Here is a 27993-nt window from a genome sequence, read left to right as displayed (position 1 = left end):
AATTCGACTGTGAGAAGCAGTAGGGCAGCACACAGGTGAAAATAAAACCTCTAATCCTGGTGTTTGAAGAGTTTATAAAAATGGGAAGTAGTGATTAATGGGTGATTATCTGCGTGGGTTAGAAGGTATCAGAATGGCGTCATGCTGGTGATAATGAGGCGTGAAGTGATGTGAGCCTGGAGAAATAAAACACTCTGTGTTAGTTAGTGAAGTGGTTGAACTCGTTAAGGCTGTAGAGCTCATGTCCTTCTGCAGTGTTTGGGAGAAAGTGAGAGAAACCTGCGCACATGGAGGCTTTCTGCAGCAGCTTCATTCCCTCCTGAGGGATGCGTCTGGTCACAAACACCTTCATCAGCTGCCTCGCGCTCATGTCTGCGGGAAGCCCCAGGGTTCCCTAACACACACACACACACACACACACACACACAGAGAGAGACAGAGAGAGACAGAGAGAAAGAGACAGAGACAGAGAGACAGCGCTAGCTGTGTGTAGGAGAAACAGGAAGCATAAACTCTGGGCTGCGTCTCAAGTCTCTCTCTCTCGATTCCTCTTTATAAAACCAAACCAAGAGATCTGAGGGGACCGAATTCACTGTAACACCCGGACACGTAACACTTCCGGTTAACAGAGCCGGAACAAACAAATAGATAGATAGATAGATAGATAGATAGATTGTCTGTGAAAATATCTCTCTTAATTGAAAAATAGCTGTAAACACTCTGCACAGTTGCCTTACTTCATTTTTTTTAATTAATTGTGATTTTAATTTTATTCGTAATTAGAGATGACACAGTGTCACTTTTTTCTACTCTGAATAATAAATAAATAAATAAATAAACAAACAAACTCTGATAATTACAAGTTATTATTACAAATATAAAATATTCTAGTGAGTTATTAGAGTGATATTTTATATTTGTAATAATAACTTGTAATTATCAATGGCTATTTATTTATTTATTTATTTATTATTACAAATATAAAATATACTAGTGAGTTATTAGAATGTTATTTTATATTTGTAATAATAACTTGTAAATAACTTGGCTGTTTATTTATTTATTCATTTATTTATTTATTTATTTATTATTACAAATATAAAATATACTAGTGAGTTATTAGAATATTTTTGTAACAACAACAACAACAACAATAATAATAATGAAGAGAAAATACAGTATATTCCAAATACAAAATATACTAATAAGTCATTAGCAAGATATTTGCAAAATTATTAGTTATTAATTATTACACAAGATGGCTTCAACCCCTTTGTTGACTGCGCATGCGCAATGCAATCAGGTTAAAGTTACAGCCTGGTCAGCTGTACAAGAAAAGCTTCACATTGCTATAATTTTTTCTCCTCAGTAATAATTTTGTTTCTAAAATGGTATAAGAATGATGTAGAGTGTATTCATGGCCCTTTAATGGAGAAACCATTCCTCCTGATCCGCCTCTTCCATTTAAGGCTTCAAGCTTAAAGCCCAGGAGTATTCTCACACACTCCTCACACACTCCTCACACACTCTGTAGTAGGCTAGTATGTGTGTTTAACTCAGTCTACACGCCTAAAAATAACCCTCATTACCTCAGCTACTAATACTTCACTGTACTACTTGGTGTGGTAGTATGCTTGTTCTCAAGCACAGCCCCTGTGTGTGTGTGTGTGTGTGTGTGTGTGTGTGTGTGTGTGTGTGTGTGGGAGTGTGTGAGTATGTGAGTATGTTAGTGTGAGTGTCGCCTGTATTTTGCTTCCTGCTTCCAGGACTCGAGCTTCACTCCCCTTCTCACAGCACAACTTTTAACCACACCGACTACAGCAGCTCAGAGGAGGCAAGAGCACAGGGTTCTTTAGCAGTTTCTCCACAAGAAAGGAAATATTTCTGCTTCATTTCTGTACACAGATCAGGTAATAAGCGCTCGTGGCGTGTTTATGTCGTGTGTGTTTTGAGGAACTGGGAATGCGCACAGCTATAGCTGGGGCTTGACTGTAACTCAGACAGGAAGATGTGTCAGGAATATAAATGCACATGTAAACTACACTCATATGAACTGTATATAATGTCATTGTAAGCTGTAGATGCGTGTGTGCGTGTGTGTGTGTGCGTGTGCGCGCGCGTGTGCGTGCGTGTGTGCGGTTGCGCTACATGCCGACGTGTAGCTTTACACTGATGATTGCGTGAACATGATTTTGACCGCACGGCTACTTGTTTGCATCGCATGGAAATGAAGCTGTGATGAAGTCTGAAGCCTCTGTTACAGCTCCAGTGGGTTAGTCAAGATGGAGAATGTGGGTATGTGGTGGTTAGGAGGTAGGTGTAGGTGGGGATTGTGTTACCTGTGCAGGTGTGAACACCCGAGGGGGTAGGGTGTGTGTGTGGGTGTGTGTGTGTGTGTGTGTGTGTTAAATCAGCACATTTGATTAGCTGGACTAGAAAACTATTGATCAGATCATATATAATGATATGATAAGGATATTGTGATAAGGGACATCACAGTGTGGTTTTCTGACAGTGAAGCTGATATTGTGAGTATAGTAAAAGTAATAGTGTAGTATAGTCTGAGATATTACAAATATAGTCCTATATTAGCGACATCTAGTGATTTGAGTTTATTTGGCAATATTGTAGGTATACTCTTTGGTATCATGGGTTTATTCTTTGATGTGATTATAGTCTGCGATATTGTGAGTATAGTCAGTGATATCACAGGTCTAGTCTGGAGTATTGTGAGTGTAGTTTTTAATGTTATGATTATAGTCTGTGATATCTGCAGTTTATTCTGCAATATGGAGAGTAATGTCAGTGATACTGTGAGTGTAGTTGATGTGAGTATTGTTAATGATAGTGGGAGTATACTCTGCAATATGGAGAGTAATGTCAGTGATATTGTGAGTGTAGTTGATGTGAGTATTGTTAATGATAGTGGGAGTATACTCTGCAATATGGTGAGTAATGTCAGTGATATTGTGAGTGTAGTTGATGTGAGTATTGTTAATGATAATGGGAGTATACTCTGCAATATGGAGAGTAATGTCAGTGATACTGTGAGTGTAGTTGATGTGAGTATTGTTAATGATAGTGGGAGTATACTCTGCAATATGGTGAGTAATGTCAGTGATATTGTGAGTGTAGTCGGTGATGTGAGTATAGTCTGCTCTATCTAGAGTATAGTCAGCGATATTACGAATATATAGTGTGGTATTGTGAGTGTAGTATTTAATGTTAGATTATAGTCTGTGATATCTGCAGTTTATTCTGCAATATGGTGAGTAATGTCAGTGATATTGTGAGTGTAGTTGATGTGAGTATTGTTAATGATAGTGGGAGTATACTCTGCAATATGGAGAGTAATGTCAGTGATATTGTGAGTGTAGTCGGTGATGTGAGTATAGTTAATGATAGTGGGAGTATACTCTGCAATATGGTGAGTAATGTCAGTGATATCATGAGTGTAGTCAGTGAAGTGAGTATAGTCTGCTCTATCTGGAGTATAGTCAGCGATATTACGGGTATAGTGTGTGGTGTTGTGAGTGTAGTCTTTAAAGTTGTGATTACAATCTGTGATATCTGGAGTATATTCTGCAATAGGGTGAGTAATGTCACTGATATCATGAGTGTAGTCTGTGGTATCATGAGTGTAGTAGGTGATGTAAGTATAGTCTGCAGTATTGTGCATATAGTCAGTGCTATCGCAGGTATAGTCTGGTGATGTTGTCACGTAAAGTCTTCGACATCACGAGTTATAGTAAGTGGTGTCGTGAGTGTAGTATGATAATGTGAGCGTAGCCTGTGGTCCTGAGCGCGTAGCCTGTGATAATGTGAGCATAGCCTGTGATAATGTGAGCGTAGCCTGTGGTGTCGTGAGCGTAGCCTGTGATAATGTGAGTGTAGCCTGTGGTGTCGTGAGCGTAGCCTGTGATAATGTGAGCGTAGCCTGTGGTCTCGAGAGCGTAGCCTGTGATAATGTGAGCGTAGCCTGTGGTCTCGAGAGCGTAGCCTGTGATAATGTGAGCGTAGCCTGTGATAATGTGAGCGTAGCCTGTGATAATGTGAGCGTAGCCTGTGGTCCCGAGAGTGTAGTCTGTGGTCCCGAGAGTGTAGTCTGTGGTCTCGAGAGCGTAGCCTGTGATAATGTGAGCGTAGCCTGTGATAATGTGAGCGTAGCCTGTGATAATGTGAGCGTAGCCTGTGATAATGTGAGCGCAGCCTGTGATAATGTGAGCGTAGCCTGTGGTCCCGAGAGTGTAGTCTGTGGTCCCGAGAGTGTAGTCTGTGGTCTCGAGAGCGTAGCCTGTGATAATGTGAGCGTAGCCTGTGATAATGTGAGCGTAGCCTGTGATAATGTGAGCGCAGCCTGTGATAATGTGAGCGTAGCCTGTGGTGTCGCGAGCGTAGCCTGTGGTGTCGTGAGCGTAGCCTGTGATAATGTGAGTGTGGGCTGTGATAATGTGAGCGTAGCCTGTGGTGTAGTGAGCGTAGCCTGTGATAATGTGAGCGTAGCCTGTGATAATGTGAGCGTAGCCTGTGATAATGTGAGCGTAGCCTGTGGTGTCGCGAGCGTAGCCTGTGGTGTCGGGAGCGTAGCCTGTGGTGTCGTGAGCGTAGCCTGTGGTGTCGTGAGCGTAGCCTGTGGTGTTGCGAGCGTAGCCTGTGGTGTCGGGAGCGTAGCCTGTGGTGTAGCGAGCGTAGCCTGTGGTGTCGGGAGCGTAGCCTGTGGTGTCGGGAGCGTAGCCTGTGGTGTCGTGAGCGTAGCCTGTGGTGTCGTGAGCGTAGCCTGTGGTGTCGTGAGCGTAGCCTGTGGTGTAGCGAGCGTAGCCTGTGGTGTAGCGAGCGTAGCCTGTGGTGTTGTGAGTGTAGCCTGTGGTGTAGCGAGCGTAGCCTGTGGTGTAGCGAGCGTAGCCTGTGGTGTTGTGAGTGTAGCCTGTGGTGTCGTGAGCGTAGCCTGTGGTGTAGCGAGCGTAGCCTGTGGTGTAGCGAGCGTAGCCTGTGGTGTAGCGAGCGTAGCCTGTGGTGTCGGGAGCGTAGCCTGTGGTGTTGTGAGTGTAGCCTGTGGTGTTGCGAGCGTAGCCTGTGGTGTCGCGAGTGTAGCCTGTGGTGTTGTGAGCGTAGCCTGTGGTGTTGCGAGCGTAGTCTTTGGTGTTGCGAGTGTAGTCAGTCATGTTGTGAATATAGTTTGCAATACTGTGAGTATACTTCACATTATGAATACAGTCAGTGATATCACAAGCACACTCAGAGGTATTGTGAGTATAGTCAACAATATCGTGAGTGTAGTCATGCTAGATATTTATCAGCGAAACTGCAGTCATTTAAAAGGTTTTGTGTCACAGGATAATGCTGTATCGGTTTGGACAATATTCACTCAATAATACATATACACTCTCCTTTTATTGACGTCTACTCGTTGTCACTTTGCTGGAGAAAAACGTAAGATAGAAATCTGAAACTTCCAGCAGTGTTTCGTTTCAAGTATCATCACTACTAGCTAAGCGAACATGCAGGAAGGTTTTGCATCACCATCTCAAATTTCACACGAACCCTCTGCTCATAATCCACTGTCTCGCTAAAATACTGGCGAGTGAGTTCATTTTAAAGTAGGATGCACACACAGATGGCTGGTGTGCTTTACTTCCTTGTGTTAGCCTGTTTAAATAATGATGTGTGTGTGTGTGTGAGATTATATGTAAGATATCTGCAAAATCATTGTTCACTGGGGTTGTGATGTAGCAGAAGCAGTAATGATGCAGACTGTAATAAAAGGTTAAAAAAACTGTTGTGGTTATGAAACATCTGCACATGAAAGCGAAGTGAAGTGCTGCAGGTGATGTGTGACAGGTGATACGCTCTAACTGAAGCTCTCCAGGTGACGAGACAGTTTAAATGCGCTAACTGCAGTGTTACAGGCAATGTGCAGCAAGCAGTGTGTGTCCTCACCAGGAAAAGTAAGCCAGGTGAAGTGTGAAAGGTGATGTGCAACAAATGAAATATTCCAGGTGAAGCGCACTAGTTGGTGTGAGACAGGTGAAGCGCACTAGTCGATGTGAGACAGGTAATGTGCACCAGGTGAAGTGCACTAGTCGATGTGAGACAGGTGATGTGAGCTAGGTGAAGTGCACTAGCTGGTGTGAGACAGGTGATCTGAGCTAGGTGAAGTGCACTAGCTGGTGTGAGACAGGTAATGTGCACCAGGTGAAGTGCCTCAAGTGGCATATAGTGTATAAGGTGACGTGCCAACTAAAGTGAACCAGGTGATATGAGACAAGTGAAATGTGACTTGAATTGTGCCTGGTGAGGTGAGACAGGTAACGTGTGCCAGGTGAGGTGAGACAGGTAACGTGTGCCAGGTGCGGTGAGACAGGTAACGTGTGCCAGGTGACGTGCACTAAATGAAGTGTGCTAAATGAAGTGCTCTGACTGGTCTGTACAGTCTTCTCCTCTCCTGTTACACGGTCAGCAGGATTGTCAGGTTACACGGTGTGCTGCACTGTAAATATTTTTCTTCCTCCGCTGATTATCTCTCCTCTGTCGTCCCTCAGCAGGAGTTTAAACACCTTTGTGCGAGTCACGTCTCACCTGAGCGGCGTTTCAGTGAGCCGGGAGCTGGGATGGCGTTACTGACCCTGCACAGATCTCCGTCTGTCTCCACCGCGCCAGTGAGTTTTCCAACAACGCCGTTACACAACGTCTGAAAGAGCTGTTTTTATTTTATTTAATAAAGATGTCATCATTATTTCCTCATTCAGTTCTATACAGTGTGTCACAATAACACACAGCTCAGAGACGAGCGTCCTGCACATCCAAAAGTTTGCACACCCTTAGGACAAATAGCACAAAACAATTAATTTAAAAGTTTCTTAATGTGACGTAAACATTCGTAACAGCTTGTATGTCCACGCTTTGCCTTTATAACTTCCTCCTAAATACTTGTCATATATGCTAAATATTTCATTTTTATCTTCTTGGAATTCTGTTTCTTTTTGGAAAATTATAAACTAGAGGTATATATTTAATCTTTTTTGCCATTCATGTCCCATGGGGGATACAAACTTTTGCACAGTAATTCCATGTTTTCTAATTAGGATACTGTTGGAGTGGAAGCTAACCTAAAGAGCAAAATCTAATCTGGTAAGAGAAGGAGAGTGAACATTAACTAGCGAGAGAAGATTAACCTAATGTGAGTTAGTAAACTATTGTGAGTTATTATAGTTTAGCTGTTAGCGAGGGGAAGATAACCTTGTGTGTGACCGCTAACCTATCAAGAGAAATCAAACCTAGCAAGTGAAAGCTTCCCTAGTTAGCAAAAGCTAACCTAGCAAAAAAAATCTAACTTGCGAGAAAAATTTTAACCTAGCAAGTGAAAGCTACCTAGTTAGCTAAATCTGATCTAGTGATGAAATCTGATCTAGTGAGAGAAATCTGATCTAGTGAGAGAAATCTGATCTAGTTTGCGAAAGCTAACCTAGTGAGCATAGCTACTGTGTAACTCCATAATTGGATAATAATCTAATAATCCTGATTTTTAGTTGCTTGAGTGGCAGCAGAGGCGGAGTTTCAGACAGAGTGCTGTCAATCAAGAATGCTCATTAGAGTGTAATTAGAATATTAAGCCACGCCCACTAGAACAGTCTCAGGTCGGTGTGATCAGAGAGTTCAGCGGCTGTTTTATAACATTTCTGTCTCTTTTTTTCATTCAGACTTTGCTGGATGTTTAATAGGCACTTGAGATTGATTTTATAGAAATATTTTTAATATTTTATACGCTATTATTTGAGATTTGTGATTTATATTGAGACGGACATGTGTCATCGTCTGCATTAAATTTCCATTGCGTCAGTTTTGCATGAGGATTTTTTTTCACCAGTGTTTTTATAACTGATAAAATAAAAACAGCTCTCTTGTGGACGTCAGATGACGGTGGACACGATGTTGTTGTTGCCGTGTCACTGTTTTACTACATACATGAGGAAATCAGCAGCACTTTATTACACAACATACTGCATGAATTAGTGACACACATTTGTCTGAATATTTGCATTTCATCCCTTCATCTTTTCCTGTCTTTTCCTCAGGCTTTCAGTCTTTCTTTGCTTCATGTTCACACTTTCTGGTCCTTTCTTTCAGTCTTTCAGCTCGTTTGTGGCACTTCTCTTTGGTATGTACTCATTTCATGTTGTGAAATTCACCTTCTTTCAACACATGTTGTAATCATGTTTGTTTTTTTTCCTGTTTCTGTGTTTCAGAGTTTGTGTAACATTTGTAAGACAAATCCATTGAGCCGTAAAAATTTACACACACGCTACGAAGACGATGAAACCATACTGAATTAGCTTTACAGGATTTATTGTGTGTTACAGACCAAGGGCTCGGCAAGTCTTTACTCGTCCTCTCTCGTCTTTTTTCTTTCATCGCTCCTCAGTCTGGACATGTCAGTTGCATAACAGGGCATGTTTCTGCCTCTGCTTTCTTCCGTCTCCATCTCTCCATGCTTTCCACTATCTCCTTTCACGCAAGCTTCCTTGGTGTCACATCGTGACGTCTGTAACCACACTGTGACATGCCTAGTCGTTTCCTTTTTTTCTTGTTTTTCCTTTTGTGTGTCTTTATTTCTCTCCCTCTGTCTGCAAACGTGTCGTATTAATGAAAAATATTTCACTCTGAAACACATTAAATATTAAATATTAAAATACAGAGTGTCCCAAAAGTCTCCATACATAATGGAAATGAACACTTTTCTTAGCAAAATATCTTCCAAAAATTTTCATACTTAGTTTATATTATATATATTATATTATATTATATTATATATAGACAGCCTTTAAGAGTGCCTTTGACAAAAGAAGAACATATTGTAACCTTTAAGAATCTGTCGCAAGGTTCACGAGTTCATCATGAGTGGGAGAGACTACAAAGAAGTGGCAATGATGTAGAGGATGGTTTTTAAATAAAGTTACATTTTTGCTTAAAAGTGTAAATTTCCTTTGTGTATGGAAACTTTTAGAACACTGTATTTGTGACATGCTTAGCAGTCTGTTGCTAATTTGTTGGTTTATGCTGACACATAACCCTACATTCACACCTGCAAGCGACAAAGTCACAAGCTGACAAGCGAGTGTTTACTTTCTGTTTATTCGTGCAACCAAGTGATTTTCTCAACTCTGTGCAAATTAGGCACGATGCTGTAAAGCGTCAAAGATAGGTCTGTTAACTTAGTGAGTGAAAGCAAATCCTGTCAGCAAAAGCTTAATTCTAGTGATTTTCTAAATTCTATGCAAATTATATAAATGATATAACAACAAATCCAAACGACTGGCTTGAATGATTCCTCGGACCGCTCCTATGGCGTGTGTGTGGTCCGACGTTTCTTCAGTTCCCTGTTCACGATTTTAGTTCCTACCTGCAAATAGTTCCTGCAAAAATGGAAGAAAAATCATGGTTTCCTCTTCTCCTGTCATATACGATCTCTCATTAAATGTGTGTAGAGATGTTATGAGGAAAAATAAAGCTTGGAAGGAAGTAGCAGTGATCGTTGCTGTCTCTGGAGAGTGTATGTATTTGATGTGTATTTAACTAGTTAGCTTTATTATATAGCTACTGCAGTTTCTCTTCAGAACTTAAAAAAAAGGCTGGACAAACCACGCAGACAAGAGAAAACAACAGACAACCTACATGACTAAGAGACACAAGCGACTTGACACTTGCTAGTGTGAACGTAACAACATCACGCTGCTGTTACAGGAAATATTGCTAGCGCATTTACAACGGCAAAAATTATTCAACAATCTCAGCCTGTCAGGTTTTGATCTAAGTTTCTAAAACCAAGCGTGCAAGAGCTTGACTCCAGTCCCAGAATGCAATGCAGCTATACGGGTTACGGCAGAGACTCGGCTCGGTTAGTGAGGGATCTTTAGAAGCTGATCTGTTTGAGCAGAATGTACAGATGAGGAGGTGAGAGAGCTGGACAGAGTAAAGCACTAAAGCGCCGCTGCATCGCTCTCTTTAGCATTCACAATTTCGTTATAAAATAAGATGAAAGTCACATGTTAATTCTAAATATTAATGTGCGGTTCGTTCCTGGTAGATTTTTCTTTTTATGTTCTGTTCCAAGCTTTAATAACTCACATCCAGCTGCACATTTCTTCTCATTCACACTGTTTTATTTTCTTTAAGGATGAAACCATTGCAAGAAGCGGGAGACTTCAGAAGAGGTAAATGATCACGTTTTATTTCTTTTTAACATTTAACATTTATGGAAGGAGTCTCCAGTGTCAGCGCTTTGTAACAGTCAGAGGTAAAGCTGTAACTTTAAGATATTAAGTTTTTTTTTTGGTCTTATTAATGTAAGTAAGAACGGGAACTAACTTCTTTTCGTGGACATTCCACAACATTTAATGTAACTATAAAATATCGTGCATCTTTTTTTTTTAATAATTAGAAAATGTAATCGTTGGCAGGTTGCTGTGATATAAGAAGAAGTTGTGATATAAAACTCTCTTTTGAATGAATTACTCCTATGTTCTGTACATCAGGGAGAGTTTTGCCTTCGTCAGAGGTGCGGTGCTTTTACTAGAAGACGGAGCGAGGGAGGGGCCAAATGAAGAAGCCACGCCCTCTCCGCTTGTGGGCGGAGCTTCTGATACAAAGCGCAAGCATTTACATGCTATGATTTCACTACTGAGACCTGAAGATACCGTCAAACTGGTAAGATATCAACATCACCAGCCTGAGTCTGCGATTTATTCAATAAAATGTAGCTTATCAAAAAGTACCTTTCCATCAGTGTTTAATTAAGTCTAAATGTATAATAATGTACACAACGAAGTGTATTAATTTATTACCAAATCTACAATCAGCAAAGTCATTAAAAATTTTCCAACAGTTAATTTAAATCTCAGCATCTTGGGAGGTGTTTGGATTTTTTCTCCTAACAGCTTTAAAAAAAAAAGACAAAACTCCTCTTGGATGCTGATTCTCAACATATTTGTATTAAATGACATATTTAATACAAATATGTTGTATTTGTATTAATTTATTTATTTTTAATTAACTGCTCTTGGATGATGGTTCAAAATGATATCAGGTTTCTGTTTGGATTAAATTTATTTCCACAAAGTGACATGCTTGAAGCTACAGTAGTCATGTCCTTATCTGTGCTGAAAAAATGCTAACAAACGTCACATATCTATAACATAAACAGGCAAAATAATACAAGTCTGAGGGTTAAAACAGTCCTCAGAAGTGGACTCGGGTGTTTGGACCTGAATGTAGGGCGTAAATAGAGTAAATAATAGTTAGGATGTAAGCAACGGGTAAAATGCTGATTCCCTTCCTGTCCGGTTCCAGGCTGTTCGCTTGGAGTCAGTGAGTCCCGTCAGAGTGAGATATTTACTTGTTGTTACAACCACCAGCAACAAACAGGAGAGTCTTCTGCTTGGCATGGACTTCCCAAACATGAACAGGTTGGCTAAACATCGGTTTTACAAATCAGTCTCTGTAATCTCTAAAATCTTCTTACTGACTGCTTCCTTGTTTTCCAAAGTCAGTGCCATCTTATCTACACACTCTCTCTCTCTCTCTCTCTCTCTCTCAGTGATGATTGCACTATTGGCCTGGTTTTGCCCATATGGAGTGACACGCAGGTGTATCTGGACGGAGACGGGTAAGACCGAGAGATTAAAATGCTCTAAACTGTTTAAATTCGATTAGTTTTACCAGAGGAAGTTTTAATAATATCATTTGCATAGAATTTGACTGGTGGATCAAGTGCCTGCGTAATTTGAAGATATGAGCATAGACAGACTGCTGTGTAGCACAGATTGAAAGATTGTATTATGGATTAGAAGCTCGCAGCTTGAACTGAAAGGTTAGAATACGATTTGATTGATCGTATCCCTGACTGGCATGTCGTAGTTTCTATACACATCGGAGACCGGATTGATGAGTTATAGCACAGATGCCTGGTTCGTCTGGTGGCAGTCGGTTGGGTCGGAGCCCCGTCCTTCAGAGTGCAGTCTGGATCGTTAGCCCAGATCCTTTTGTGGGTCACAGAGTGGCAGCCTGGTTCATTGGGTGGCAGCCTGGATCATCAGAGGGCAGTTGGGATTGTCAGGTGGCAGGCTGGATCATCAGAGGGCAGCTGGGATCGTCAGGTAGAAGCCCTGCTCGCCAGATGGCAGCGTGGTTCGATGGTGGCAGCTCGGCTCATCGGGTGGCAGCCGACTTCATCTGACAATCCGAGCTGCCACTTAATGTCAGGTGGCAGGCCAGGTTATCGTGAGGCAGCCCGGATCATCACGTCATAGCTCGGACGTACCCGTCACTGTGATGCGTATTACTAGGTTATTATTATATTATTATATAACCATTAATTCAAGCTTCAGTGCATTTACCAAGTCACTCTCTGTTTTTGCCAAATTTAGAGGGTAATTATCTCCAGAATATCTACTCTTCAGGCTTATAAAAAACTTCAATATTGACATATTGTACATGGATTAAAATCACACTGTTGGTAATTACAGAACCTCCCCAGGTAACGTTAACCGTCTTGTTCAGGGCTTAAACACAGGCAGCTCTGGCTGATCCCCGCAGAAATGTTTCCAAAAGAACAATGGATAATTTAAAATCATATTGTTTTTATAGACCTACATTCCAGTGGGCTGGTTTGGGTTTAGTGCAGAGTGATAACAAGTGCCTGACTGGATGTGTTTCCATAAATATTAATGATTATTGGTAATAGACATCCTGTTGCAGTGACACAAACACCAAGTCGGTCACTGAGATGGCAGAAAAGTCTCTCTAAGTAACCCATTCATTCTCTGTCCTTCTTAGTGGCTTCAGTGTGACGTCTGCAGAATGCACGAGGATATTTAAGCCTGTGTCTATTCAGACAATGTGGTGAGTTCACATTAACTACAAATCTGTTTACGCTTTCACCATGGCAACAAGATTCTACTAAATAATTACAGCCATCATGTTAATCCAGGGGTGTGCAAACTTTTATTATTGGCGGCCAGGTGGAGACAAATAATCACAAACCACCTTTTCTCAGTCCTCTGCTGCTGAACATCAATAAAAACATTTTAATTCTACTTTTATTTCAAAAATATTTTCTATATCTGCTTACTTAATACTTAAATACTAACTTAAGTCTGTAATCTGAACGGCTGATCAGACTTTGGTTATAATCTAAACACTGATGTATCAGCTTCTGCGTGTGAGACGCACTGCTTAGTTTTTAATCTTTAATAGTAAATATATTTTGAGTTGAGTGCAAAAGTTTGTACCCCCTTAGGACAAAGTAAGAAAAGAGAAAGTTAGTTTTTTGGGTTTCACAGATATTCCCTTTATAAGCATAAGTAACAGAAAGGTCAAATAGTGTATAATAATTATATTGGACAAAAATTATATCAAATTATGGGTTCATAAGTTTATATCTCCCTTTTGTGAATGTGATATAATTATCCTCTATACTGTGTGTGTCTAAACTTTGCCTTTATAACTGCATCCTTGAAGTACTGATTATTCATGCTAAATCTTCATTTTCCTTGATGTTTCAGAGTGTTGTATTGTTGCAAAAAATGTCGAAATTTCACTTTCAGAATCCTGAAATTCGACTTTTTGTACATTGTACTTTTTTCCCCTGTCAGAAACCTGATGGGGTGTGCAAACTTTTGCCTCCATGAGGCAAAGAGAGTTTCAGTCCCCACAAATATAGGAATATCTGACAGTTTTGCCCTTGTGGGGACATTTAAGGAAAACTATTTTGGAAGAACTAAAAGAGCCGAAAGGTTTCCTTTTTTGTTACTAAGGTTAGGGTTCGATTAGATTAATGATTACGTCGTCAGAAGGATAGTAAGACAAACGTGTGTGTGTGTGTGTGTGCGCGTGTGTGTGTGCACGCGTGTTTGTGTGTGCGCAGGTCCGTGCTCCAGGCGCTGCACGGCTGTTGCGAGCGGGCGGTGCAGGGTGCCATGATCCCAGGCTGTGGTTTGGACTGGGCTCAGCACTACAAACAGCACGTGGAGTCGGACCAGCAGTGTGTGAACGAGTGGAGGGCCATGACGGGCCTCGAGTCAGTACGCAAGGACAACAAAAGCCACAGCACGGAGAGAGAGAGAGTAGAGAGAGAGATTAAAGTCCAGCTCAGAGACATCATGAGGACCGTGGACCTGGAGAACATCACGTCCAAACAGGTATACAGAGAACGAGAAGACAAAAAGTACACAAAACGCGTGTTCTTAATGATCCTCTAAGCCCAGCAGTCCTGCTTAGACTTATTGTTAAGGTGTGGACTTATCCTGCGAGAAAGTAAGGAATTAAACACTTGGTGTCGTGATGTTAGAGGAAAATAATCAGCGATGGGGTGGCGTGATGAATCTCTCATCACACCGAAGTTGATTGTTTTTTTTATAACAGCACAACCTGAAGTGTTTTATTCCTCTTACACCACAGAGATTATGCATGTTTATTCATTAAAGAATGACACACTGTATGTTTTATCTGTTTATAGTTACATGTTGGAAAACTTAGCTACAGCTTTACCTCTGACTGATACAAAAGCACTGACACTGGAGACTCCTTCCATAAATGTTAAATAAACACATTTCTCCTTGCAGAAATTTACACACAATTTTAAATTCGTCTGTGTGGAGGACTGAGCTACTTGTTTCATTCTGGGACAGTGATGATCTTTATGTGTGTGTGTGTGTGTGTGTGTGTGTGCAGATTCGATCTGCTCTGGAGGCCAAGATCGGTTTGGACATGAAGAACTATAAGGAGTACATTGACAATGAGATGATGGTCACCATGGCTCAGATGGACAAACCATCCAAAATCTTAGACTATCTTTATCTGGTAACGCTCAGCAGCCTTTTTTCATTACTGTTATTTCCTCTTGCTGTTAAGAGTTGTTCTGTACCATCATTCTCTTGCTAATTACATCATTACTGGGTCCAGCATGTTCACACACCATCATAACGTACTGAAAAGTCAAGACGTGACGTCTAATCTACTTAACACAACACAACAGAGCATACTGAATGCTGATATTCCAACAATATTAACAATTTATATCACAAATTGTTGAATAATTTAGTCCTTGGCTCCGGTTGGCAGATTGGCTTTTTGCCACAGATTTAATTGTTGCTCATTAGTTTTTGTTTAACTGAAGATTTAAAGCTCCTGTGTTTATTTCCATGAACAACTCTTGCTGAAAAAAATCTAACTGTGAAGCGCATAGCTGAAAAAAAAAAATCCTCTTCTGCATCGTGTTACTACAAGAAAACATCTCCTTATTACAGTAAATATATTATTTTATTTCCTCATTCTTCCTAGGGCTCTGAGTGGAACGCAGCCAACTTTGAAGAACTTCAGAAAAACAAGTATGCTAAGCGTTTACAGAGTTACACAATTAACACACTGACTTTAAATCTAATGAGCATGTTAGAGACGTTAATCTACCACATTAATGTACGTGTGATTGCAGTGTGGGTTACATCCTTAATGTCACCATGGAGATCGATAACTTTTTCCCAGAATCCTACACCTACATGAATATCCGTGTGTATGACGTGGAGTCGACGGATCTTCTCTCGCACTGGAATAACACGTACATGTTCATTAACGAAGCCAGGTATGGAGTGTTACTGCTGCTGGTGTGGGGTTTTTTTGTTTGTTTTTTTGTTTGTTTGTTTGTTTTGGTCACAGGAGAGCTTCCCAAGTTGAAAAAGTTCAGCTTTCAGAAAAAAGTGCTGACTGACACCAAGCTATTTTTTACCTCCCGAAACAATCAGGTTGCAAGTTATTTGGGCAAGTGAGAAAAACCAACATGGAGGACAACATGAGGAGATTTCTGAAAATATTTCATTTCCAATATTCCAGCATTGCAATATAATTTGTGCATTATGTAGCCGATAGTAGCTAGCACTGAGCTGCTTATGTTTTTTTTAATACAGCAATCAAATGTGGCAACGATTTTATTTATCTACTTTCTATTTATTTGTTTTACAAAACCAGCAATAAAATGCTGTTGGGGTTTTTCCCCCTCTGTATTTTTTTGTTGTTGTTTATAAAAATGGTCATAATACGCAGTCACTATTTATTTATTTATTTATTTTGCAGAATCAGCAGCAAATTACTGTCGTGTCTTTTTTTTTTTAATAAACCAGCAATGAAGCACAGTCATGTTTTTTAAAATCAATACAGAAATAAAATACAGTTGTTGTTTTTGTTTAAATAAATTTTAAATTTTGTTTGTTTGTGAGCATTTTTTCCCCATTTCAGCACAAAAAATGCTCACACTGTTTAAAAAAAAAAAAAAAAAAAGTAGTAAAATAAAAATGTCAAGTGTGAAAGCAGCCAAAATATTGATTTCTCATCATTAAAGGAAAAGTTTGTATTTTCTGAGCCAGAAAAAAAAAATGTAATCAGAATCCTGAAAGATTGATTGCAAACATTTTTTTTCCAAAGTGATTGTTAAAAAATCTGATTATTACAGGTCTAGAAACATTTGAAATTCTGAACCGCACCTTTAACCCCTTCTTTGATGAATCGTTGCTCCATGTTGTGATGCACTCGTGATGTTTTAGACGTTCTCTCTGTCTGTGGTGTTGATGTAGGAAGAGCGGGCAATCCGTATTGGTGCACTGTAAGATGGGCGTGTCTCGCTCTGCCTCCACGGTCATCGCGTTTCTGATGAAGCAGCAGGGCTGGACGTTAGAGGACGCGCTTAACCATGTGAGAGAGCGCAGACCCATCGTTCAGCCCAACGACAGCTTCCTCAAACAGCTACACACCTACAGTGGCATCCTCAGCGCCAGGTCTCTCTCTCTCTCACACACACACACACACACACACGTTTTATTGTCATGATAAACAACTTCACTGTTGTATTGCCAGATATTGTATTAAATGGCTCGGCTCAGCAAATTACCCATAATCCCTCATTTTATGGCAATGTCCTCCTCTAAGCAAGTGGAATAGGTACCCATGCTGAATTTAGTTATCTTTCCATACTAAAGGAGTTAGTCTTAAATACTAACGATTAACGAGTATTTTTTTCTAAATGATTCTGATTAGCTTTTATTCTTTTTTACCCACAATAAAGTTTTCATCACTGTTTTACATTTATTTATTTACCCATGATCCTAGTACAATCTGCTATCTTCAAACTAATTTTTTTTTTTAAAGAATAATAATTTAAATTTTTCAGACTAGGAATTTTTGGAATAATATAAAACATCCATGCAGGACGAAGACCTTAGAAATTAAATCTCTTCCCTCTGCTCTAAATCTCCAAGCGTCTTAGATTTGCAGTAAAGATAGATTTGAGTTCTTTATATAAACAAATAAAAAAAGAAAGTACAGTACATATGATTATAACAGGGCAGGTGACGCTCGATATTTACTCCACTGAAGCTGAAATGTGTCGTCTGTTTGCTATAAAAATGCTGGCGGTCGTGGTGAACGTTGTCTGCAGTAATCAGCGGCACAGCTCCCTCTGGAAGCGGAAGTCCAGATCGGACACGCTGAATAAACCGGCTCAGAAGCAGGAACAGAAGGCAGAGATGGAGGGAGAGCAGGGAGACGATGAGCATGAAGAAGAAGAGGATGAGGAGAGTCCAGAGGAGGAAGAGAGCTTAGAGACGGACGAGGATGAGGAGAGAGATGTAAATATCACTTTTACTGCTATAATTAATAATAAATCAATCTCTCCTTACTGACCTTTTAATGTAAATATGTCCTGTCCAGTTAGATATTATTAGCTCCTCTCTCTCTCTCTCTCTCTCTCTCTCTCTCTCTCTCTCACTCTCTCAGGTGTTTGCTGAATCACAGTCTGATATCCTCCCTGATGCAGGACCAGAAACAACAAACCCTGTTATTACTGTCCAGGACAGTGACAAGGTCCGAACCATCACCATGTTACTATCCAGGCCAATGGCATTCTGTTATAGGAAAATAATCAACAATGCAGTGAAGCGGAATTACTGTTATTATAGGATTATTCTTGTATAACAGGACATCCTGGAGTATTTTTCTTCTTATACCACAGCAACTTGCCAACGATTACAATTTCTAGTTATTAAAGAACGACGTCATACTTTTTATCATACTTTTTATAGTTACATCTAATGTTATGGAACATCCATGAAACGAGGTAGTTCCTTGTAGGTCTCACTTACGTTATAGCAGCTATAAACAGTCGTTTCCTCACCAAGCTCTCTTTTTTTCTCTCTCTTGAAGTTAATAATACAAAAAAAAAAAAAAAGACGTAATAATGCATCTTGTTTTGTTTTTGTCCCGCAGGTGACCCCGAGTCCCAGCAGAAGTGGAAGAATGGATCTGTTTTCTCTCATGCAGTCCATCCAGCTGGACGACGAGGAGCGACTGAGCGATCTAGAAGTACGAACACATGTACACTTATAACTTGTTACCGGAGTCTTTGTAGTAAAGTCTCTCCGCTCGGCGGCCATCTTGGAAATGTATCTTGGCTTGTAATGATGTGAAGAGACCCATAAACCAGACATTCGTCAAAAGATGATGTTTCCAACACGGATTTGAAATGGCTGACAAAAAAGACGTAATTTTTATTTTATTTATTTATTAATTTTTTTGTGAGGTCTCAGATAACATCTGTTCCAGCTACTGCGCATGCACATTTTCATTCTTATGTCATACATCTGTGGGAGTGGAATAAGAAAGTTTCTGTTTTAACAAAATTGATCCAAACATCAATCTATATTTTCCAAACCAGCATCCAAGATGAGTTTTTGTATTCACTGAACTTTAAATTCTTCTGATTTCTGGTGTTTTTAATGTAAGTATCGTAGGCAGCACTGAAAAGTGGAATTTGTGTTGTTGATCCAGAACGCAGCGGCTCAGAGGAAATCTCCGGCCCAGAGGAGACGCAGCAGTCACAAACGACGAGCTCTGACTCACCAGAAGGCTCACGTGGACGTTTCTCCCGACCCACACAGCCAATCACAGAGCAGGAAACAGGAAATCCAGGGCTCGGCACCAGCGAGTAACAATGAGGAGAGGAGAACAGACTAAAATAGAGGAGAGGAAGAACACTCCTCTGGAGCAAATTGATCCTGATGGAGATCATTTTAATGAATCATGGTGAGGGTTTTTTTTTTTTTTTTTTCCCTTCAGTTTGGGAGTTGGTTCAAAAGAAGACCGGATGACACACACACACACACACACACACACACACACACACACACATTTATCCACATTCACTCTTTTCAACAAACTTCAGTGCAGCTTTATAGATTACGCTACATAAGTCGAATAAGACGGACACACACACACACACACACACACACACACACTGACACTGCAATACATTCTTGTTTTGACATGAGATTTGATGCAGTGTGAAAACTTTCCCAACGTCACTCTGTGCCTTTCTTTTGTCCTTCACACACTCTCAGCCTGAGCTGTATGTTCACACACACCCTCACTGATTTAACACAGTATTAAAGAACAGGGGGGGAAAAAAGGCATACGTTTTCCCATTTCCCAGAGATAAGAAACATCCCTGTATTATTATTATTATTATTATTATTATTAGTGGTAGTAGTATCTGTTGCACCAGGTGAAAATAGCATTAACTACAGTACACAGTGCAGCTGTTTGCACTACAAATAAAATAGATTTAAAAAAAATTGTGCTCTTATTTACCAACATTAGCTAAGCTAGCCAGCTATCTAAACCCAAAACTGTGCTGATGTTACGTCTCTAGCCATGCACACGTGCTAACAAGCTAGCCAATATTAGTCTTGGTGTTGTATAATTTATTTAATTAAGTATTTAGGACCAAGTTATGTAACATTAGGCTAGGTATTACATGGCATAAAATAAAAGTAGCCAAGGTCTCTAGCAAGCCAGATAACATAAGCATAACTGTTCTGTAAAAAAAAAAAGCAATTAGCCAGACTTGCTAGTGAGTGAGCTAATGCTAAGTTACTGTATTGTGTAAACCAGAAACAAACGATGCAAGCAAGTTAGGCTAACTAGCTCAGCTTAGGCTAATGGTAAATTATATTTTATAAACCTGAGTCTAAGCTGGCTAACATTAGCCTAACGATTGTTCCACCAGGAAATACTGTGTACACCAGTAGCCATTAGGCTAACAAATTACACTGTGTACACCAGTAGCCAAATTCGTTAGCAAGCTAGCTAACATAAGGCTAACAATAAATTGTGTACACCAATAGCCAAGTTCGCTAGCAAGCTAGCAAACATTAAGCTAACTCTTATATTGTGTAAACCAATAGCCTGATGTTAGCTAGCTTGCTAGCGAATTTGGCTAACTTTAAATTAGATTGTGTATACCAATAGACAGGACTCCTAACAAGCCAGCTAGCATTAGCATACTGATTATAGCCAAATTCGCTAGCATGCTAGCTAATCTTAAGCTAAGTATCATATTGTTTGAATAGCTACGGTTGCTAGCATGTGCTATTGTGTGATAAAGAGGGGGAATTAGCAGTGAATAAACTAAAAGTAAAGTTTTCTATTTTCACCTGGAAGCAAAAGCTATAAAAATTATTATTATTATTATTATTATTATTATTATTATTTAGTAGACTTTTTAAAATAAAATGACCAAGTTCCTTTAGAGATGTTTTATTCCCTCATTTCTATGCAAATGTAATTAACTAAGTGTAATTAATTTTTAACTTCATAGCTTTTTTTGTCTTTCTATTAGCATGAAGCTTGAAGCTGCCACTTTTTGGATTCTGTGATCTCAGACTGCCAGTCAAAAGTTTTTCAGCCCCCTATATTAACCTATTTAAACATCCGGGCCCGTTTTATACACTCTAAAATCATTAAACTTAAGTCAACAGTATGACGTAACTGAGAATTTTCTTTAGTGGTTTAGGCTGTGTTCACATGTGCAGTGTTTCATGTGCTTGAACAGAACCGTGGTGTGTTCTCCGCCTCGGTGTCGGCACGGGTCTTTAGTCAGTCATGTGTGTTTTTGGATGCAGCCTTTTTTTTGTCTATTTTTTTAATTTGCAAGCTGCTAAACTGAGCCAACGCACAGAGCTGTAGCGCTGCAGAAATGCCATGTGTTCTGGACATTTGGACGAACAAAAATAAACACTGGACGTGACGCATGATGTTTTAAACGAGTTATTTATTTAAGATTCGGATCACGTCTCCGTGTTCTCCGTGTTCTCCGTGCTCGGCTGATGTTTGTGATTTGTGCGCACACTTGGTAAAGGTTTGCGTAACGTTTTCCATCGCTGTATTTCTGGTCAGTGAATGAAATAGTTGTTGTACGAGGACGTTTTCAGCCCTACACACCCCCGAGACCTGTTTTTGTGGCTCGTTTAATTGTATGCAGTTTGAAGCCAAACCAAAAAATGATTGAACGTTAGGATCTGAGAAAGGCGTTTAGTCAACACTAGTGTAATATTTTGTTTTGTCCGTAGCACTTTATAGTGATCACAACCTCCAGGTGTTTAAAACGTCTGACTGGCAGTGTAATAAGTGTTTTAAATTTATCAGGTTTCACAATATTTATATAAGAAAATTAGTCTCAAACAGGATACGAAGGAATTTATTCATAAATTGTTCGCAGGAGGATTTACACAAGATCTGTGGCGTGGTGTTTGGAAAAAATTTTTCTTATCCTACGTTTTACTCTAGAGTTTTTGTACATTTGTGTATAAGGAGACTCTGCAATGCGAACCTCGATTGATCGGCTTCAAATCGTATAATTTCCAATGAGTTCCTGCGATTTTATAAATTAATTATTAAGTTTAAATCTGATTTATTTCAATTACACACCAATTGAATGAATTCATATTTTCATTACATATTAATGACTTTAAAACCAAAACAAATCCATAAATTAAGACAAATAAGACTAGTTATTTGCTAGTTTTTACAGGCACTCTGTAAAACGAGGAGGAGTTAGTGTGCGTGTCTCTTGTAGCTGATGTGCTGCGGTGGCTGAGCCGCATTACTGGAAGATTTAGCACGCACAGTGCTTAGGAGGTGCTCTTTCACCGTTTAGTCGTCATTTTGTCTTTTTTGGCTCTTTGCCTTTTATGGAGTTCTGTGGGCGTGGCTAAATGTAACCATGCCATGAATGCGTTTGGTATTTTACAACTGACTGGACTTTATCAACATACGCATATGAGTACGAAGAAAATCAGCAAAAAATCAGCACTTTTGGAAATCTGATGGGAATTTTTTTTACACACAACTTTACAAAAAAAAAAAAAAAAAAAAAGATAAACGAATTAATATATTTTTGGCCAGACTCATAAGTTAACATGTTCATCATCCTCTAGTGAGGTGTCTCTGTTTTCATGTCTATGTTTCACTACTGCTGCACAGAACCGGAGTATTAATGTTACGGTTCTGTACCTGGAAAAAAAAAAAACAAACCTTCAGAACTTTATTTTAAGAGCTGTAATTTTGTCAGTCTGGGGATTATTCCCTGCAGAATAAATGCACATGTGCCATAACTGAAATGTGACGTCTCTGCTGTAGCAGGATTACTCTCTGTCCCACAATCCTCCTGTCTCAGTGCCTTCAGTTTGGACCAAAATGTCACGTTTCAGAAACTTTCAGATGTTTTTATATAATATACATATAAAGTGTGTATGATTTGTCTGTTCGGTATGCGAGTCGAGTTCCAGCTGTTGCTGCATACAGCATGCTTTATGATGCTTTATGATGAATTATAAAACCTGGGTATTTATTTTGCGTGAGTGTGTCACTGTATTTTTATTTCCATGCAGTATTTTTTTACTGTGCTGTGTGTTAAACATGCAGACGGTTGCCAGATTGAAGCCAAAGTCATCATAATGAGAACAAACAGCTGGATAAAATCCATACAGTGTGCTGGGACGATGCAAAAGAAAAGAAATCCTGATGGGAAAAAAAGCACGCATAAAAGTGCCATGTTCGTTTCAGTTAATCCTGATGCTGTTTTTATTGATATCAGATCAGAAATCAGGTAATAAAATATTGTTGCTGTTGCTTTTTTTCTCTCTCTCTGATCTGGAAATGTAATATCTTTTAAACATGCATTTCAAACAGGGTTGCCAGATAATCAGTGTATTTATAGTTCCACTGGTGATGGAAAAATCCTTTAACTTGTTTAATTCGTAAGGTTTTAATATGTATTCTGGCAACCCAGATATGTATTATCTTTTTTTTTTTCAGGTTTAATTCCTGATGTATCTATAGTATGTGCGCAATCTTTGCTGTATTAAAAAATAAATATGAATTTATTAAAATAGTTTATGAATTTATTAAAGTAGTTTTAGTGAACTGCTTCTCAACTGATTTGCTGATCAGGTGATTAAGGTGAATGTTGTTATATTTCATTTGAAAATATAATGCTAATATAACTGTATGCTACAAACTATAATGCATGAAATCCCAAACAAATATAACTAATGAATTACTTAAATTAAAATAAAATTAAGAATTAAAATACACCAGCATGTTTATTCAGATCTTTATTCAGAGCTTCAGGTCATTTATAAAAGAGAGAAAAAAATTAAATAAATTTACGTTTAGGTTCATTGAGCACCACGCCCCCCTCTTTCATGGCCGTCCAAAACGTCTGGACCTGAAACAGATGAAAGAGCGAGAAATATTATTTTAATTAGAATTAAATTATAATTTTTGAAGCTTTTTAGTACAAAAACAATTACTGAATTCCTGAAAAAAATAATCCTCCCTTAAAACGTTCGCCCGGCAAGTTTTCAAACTTTATTTATGCAACGCAATGTCAGGAATAAACCACCGTGTGTGGTGCTTTTACAGGAAAATAATCAACACCGGAGTGGTGGGATGAAGCGGAGTTACTGCTACCACCATAAAGGTGATCATTTAATAACCAAATTCATTTATTTACTGTTTTTTTTTTTTAACAAAGTGTTTAATGTCTTCCTTTTTAGAACCAATAGGAATAATGAGTAGAAAAGAAAATGGATAAACAATTTAACGTGTTAAACTCGATAAAAAGTGAAATGTATCCAGTCAAAAATATAAATCAGTACAACAACTGATTATAGAGGCTTTACTTATTTCCTAAAATCTTACACAATCAATAAAATAAAGAAAGAAATATTCACCTTTATATTAAAAATGTCAATAATATAATTTAATTATAAATGATCTTTCAGAATGTTTATTCCAATTTTTACTTTGAATTGTTTTTTTTATAGATATATAAAAATATATATAGATGTATAAAAGTTCACTCAGACAGGTGAGTTATTCCTAATTATCATTTCCTAATCGTGATCAAGGCAATTTGCTAAAAGTTTTATCACAAAACCTTTTATAAAAAGGTCAAGTGTAGCACTACAAAGATTTCTTCCTAAAATTAAAAACCTTGAACAAAAAAAGATTTTATTTTCATAACCTTTAGTTACGTCTTATATGAATAAGGGCAATTAGTTTGTGAATTAAAAAAAGATAAAAATAAAGAAAATCATTCTCAATAAAAAGTTATTTCTATTCAAATAAAAAATAACACAAAAATTTATCAAGTGTAAAAAGATTTAATAAAATGCCTTTAACTATTTCCTAAAATCTCAATCAGTGAAATAAATATAAAATTCTCCTATTAATATTAATATATTGATATTAAGATCCATTTTCAGCTTCTTGAAAAAAATAATAACAAATCAGATGATTAGTCGGCTATTTTATATATATTTTTTAATTAATTTCATTTCAATTTCATAATTAATTTTTAATTAATTTAATTAATTTAACATAGTATATAATATTTCATCATCAGGACAAATTCTTCATATGTGGACAATAAAGCAGGTTTATAAAGGAATTATTCCAAATTATTATCACATAATTAATAACAAGGCAGTTTGCTAAAATGTTTATCGCAATACGAAAAAAAAAAAAAAAGATAAAAACTCTCTCTCTCATCTGAGGCACTATAGAAATTTCTTACTAAAATAAAAAAACTTCAGGGGAAAAAAGTTTTTGTCATCATTATTTTTAGTTCTATCCACCCATGTGTATAATTATTTTATTACTCTTTTCATGTTTCATTCCTCACTTTCTATTTGTTAATTAATTTTCTATCACATTCCTTGTAATTAATAATTATTTCTGTAGATGAACTGTGCTGTAGCGATGAGTCAGTATATAATAATAATGATAATAATGATAATAATAATAATAATGATGATGATAGAGAGTGAGAGGAGACTCACGGCGTCGGAGCGGAAGGTCCAGGGAACCTCTCGGTAAACGAGTCGTGTGATTCCGGCCTCGCAGCATCGCTGAGCCAGAACGTCTCCCACGGCGCGGCACGCGGCCACCGAGCGGGTGGAGCTCAGCTGCTTCTTCAGAGCCCACTCCTGCGTGGAGCACGTGAGCACGGGGACGTCAGAGTCTCGCGAAAACACCGCCGCCGACACGTGATGCTGCGAGCGCTTCAACACCAGCCTGAGAGAGATGAAGAAGAAGAAGAAGAGCGACACTGAGGATGAATCTCACACCAGCATTTTTAAAAATATGTAACAGATAAACGCCCTATCACACACACACACACACACACACACACACACACAGACCTGTGGTAGTACTCTCTCTTGGGCCAGACGGTGGCCCAGCCTCTGTCCTTCACCGCGATGGCCATCTGTTCCAGATTTCTAGGGTTTCGGTTCACAAACGTCTGATTAATGTCTTGGTTCTGGTTGATCTCCGGCGCTGGATCTGCTGCAGCTCGACTCCAGCTCCGCGCTGACGAGGACAGAGGCAGAGGAACGCTTTTAATTACAGCACATAAACTACATAAAGCCACATGAGTGCACTTTATAGGGTGCGAAATTACAGCTTCTGTGTGTCCAACATGCAGCTTTAGATCATTAGTGCACTTCACAGCCTACAGAAATCCACTACATCATCCAACAGAAAGCTGTCTGAGCTCCCACTTCTTCCTGCGCCCTTCATAGGGTATAAAACAAGTGCTAAACCCTATCTAGTGCACCACATTCTCAGAACTGAGTGACCCAAGGTTCAGCATCTCACTGCTACTTTAAGTGCACTACACAGGGTATGAAATAATGACTTTTAGAAAGCTGTGTAAGTTTCCTAGTATACAAGTACATGTTAAATGGAATAAAATAAAGGCCCTATGTAGTGCACTACATTTCTAGGACCCTACAGTATGTAGGACACGTCCAGCAGCAAGGCTTCAGATCTATACCGCCTGCAGAAGTGCACTTCACAAGTTAAGAAGCACACTGTGTTGAGTACACTACATAGTCAACTAGGGTTGCGTATCCTGCTGTGCCCTTCGTAGGGTATAAAACAAGGGCTACACTCTAAGTACACTACACTTCTAGGACCCTACGATATGTCCACTAAGCAGCTTCACCTCCAGCCATTTATACTACAAAGCAGCACACTACATCTAGTACACTACATAGTCAACTAGGGTTGTGTATCCTCCTGCACCCTTCATAGGGATTGAAATTATAAATGTTACACCCTATATAGTACACTACATGTCCATTAGGTAGATAACCAAGTTTTAGCATGTTAGTATCTACACAGGGCATGAAATAATTCTTCTTAGACCCTAGGTAGTGCACTACATCTCCAATAAGAAGCTGTCTAATGTTCCTGCTATAGAAGGGTATACAGTGCACTACAAAGTCCACTAGGAGGTCATGAGGTTGTTCACTGTCATGTGCTCTTCTTAGGGAGGGAAATCATTCATTTCATACCCTATGTAGGACACTACATGTCCAACAGGAAGCTGTGTAAGATTTCCACATCCTACTGTACAAGTGCACTACACAGGGTATGGAGATGACTTTTAGACCCTATTTAGTGCACTACATATCCAATAGAAAGTGCACCCTACTCATAGGATATAAAATAATGGTGTCTGCACCCTATATAGGACCCTAGGGTATATAGTACATGTCCACTAAGCAGGCTTCAGATCCATACTACCTGTAAAAGTGCACTTAACAGCTTATGAAGCACACTGTACTTAGCACACTACATGGTCATCTAGGGTTTCAGGCCATCGTGTGCCCTTCATAGGGAGGAAAATCGTACATTTTACACCCTATGTAGTACACTACATGTTTCAGCAACCTACTACCTCTGTAAGTGCACTACACAAGACACTAAATAATTATTTTTAGACCCTATATAGTACATGTAGACTTATACATGTCTATATAAGTGCACTTCATAGGGAGTGAAATAACAGCTTCTACCCCTATATAGTAAATACATGTGCAACATGGAACTATTTCCCTACATGTAGTGTGTTAAAGAGTCATTTCTAACTTAACTGAAAGATAGATCATTCTATAAACCCAGTCTTGTGTGTTTCTGTCTGTGTGTGTGTGTGTGTGTGTGTGTGTGTGTGTCTGTGTGTCTGTGTGTGTGTGTGTGTGTGTGTGTGTGTGTGACCTGCGATGTCCCGGCTCCGTGTCTCGGTGTGTTTCTGTCCGAGCAGCAGCAGACGGACTGAGCGATAAAACCCTCTAACAGCGGCCATAACCACAATTACACACACACTTACACACTCACACACACCACTGAGTCACACTGCGCAAACACAAAACACTAACTACACACAGAAATCCGAACTAACGATCTAAACCCATCACGCTCCTGTAAGCAGCCATCTTGTCAGTGTCACACTGATTACAGTCCGGCTGAGGACGAGGAGCGTCACGCTGAAGTTCCGCGCATGTTGTTTTGGACAAATATGCAAAATTAAAAAGGACAGATATACATCTAATGTGATGTTTAATTTGCAAAAAAAAAAAAAGTGAATGTAAATGAAATATATATTGTACAGTTTTTGATACATACATACATATATATACATATTAATAGGAATTTGTAGTTAATGTAATCTTTTATTTATGTATGTACAGACATTTGTCCTGGACCATGTACACAAACCTCAATTAAAAAACAAACAAACACACAAATAACAAACCAATAAATATA

At 39.0% G+C, this 27993-nt stretch overlaps 3 protein-coding genes across 6 annotated transcripts in view; 1 reads left to right on the top strand and 2 right to left on the bottom strand.

Moving 5' to 3' along the window:
• grhpra (glyoxylate reductase/hydroxypyruvate reductase a) overlaps positions 1–591 on the bottom strand; it is a 6414-nt gene extending 5823 nt beyond the window's left edge. Inside the window, exon 1 of the mRNA XM_026947412.3 lies at positions 288–591. Coding sequence (XP_026803213.1) covers positions 288–370 — 83 coding nt within the window. The 5' untranslated portion in view covers positions 371–591. The remainder of the gene's footprint in view (positions 1–287) is intronic.
• A 625-nt stretch (positions 592–1216) lies between these two features.
• On the top strand, positions 1217–22255 carry si:ch211-203d1.3 (protein phosphatase Slingshot homolog 3). Of its 4 annotated transcripts, none has more exons than XM_026947410.3 (16): positions 1217–1910; positions 6543–6656; positions 10171–10208; positions 10530–10701; positions 11344–11459; positions 11591–11659; positions 12829–12894; positions 13919–14192; positions 14725–14853; positions 15334–15380; positions 15485–15631; positions 16617–16817; positions 17477–17666; positions 17815–17901; positions 18304–18399; positions 18865–22255. In XM_026947410.3, exons 2-16 carry the CDS (start codon positions 6609–6611, stop codon positions 19048–19050), a joined length of 1866 nt encoding a protein of 621 aa, XP_026803211.2. In that variant the 5' UTR covers positions 1217–1910; positions 6543–6608; the 3' UTR covers positions 19051–22255. The 4 variants fall into 4 exon arrangements, with proteins under 4 accessions (XP_026803211.2, XP_026803210.2, XP_034162046.2 ...); XM_026947409.3 differs by having other exon boundaries at positions 6540–6656; XM_034306155.2 differs by lacking the exon at positions 1217–1910 and adding an exon at positions 2036–2313 and having other exon boundaries at positions 6540–6656.
• Positions 22256–23474: 1219 nt separating this feature from the next.
• On the bottom strand, positions 23475–27718 carry mrpl18 (mitochondrial ribosomal protein L18). The gene is made up of 4 exons (XM_026947404.3): positions 27445–27718; positions 25584–25752; positions 25221–25455; positions 23475–23602 (listed from the first exon to the last, which is right to left on the bottom strand). The coding sequence occupies exons 1-4, from the start codon at positions 27530–27532 to the stop codon at positions 23531–23533; spliced, it is 564 nt and encodes a 187-aa protein (XP_026803205.1). The 5' UTR covers positions 27533–27718; the 3' UTR covers positions 23475–23530.
• Positions 27719–27993: the final 275 nt, after the last annotated feature.

Source organism: Pangasianodon hypophthalmus, chromosome 7, assembly GCF_027358585.1.
Source record: "Pangasianodon hypophthalmus isolate fPanHyp1 chromosome 7, fPanHyp1.pri, whole genome shotgun sequence".
Classification (NCBI taxonomy): domain Eukaryota; kingdom Metazoa; phylum Chordata; class Actinopteri; order Siluriformes; family Pangasiidae; genus Pangasianodon; species Pangasianodon hypophthalmus.
The sequence above is the reverse complement of the archived record's forward strand: the minus strand, read 5'-3'. Positions and strand labels throughout refer to the sequence as shown.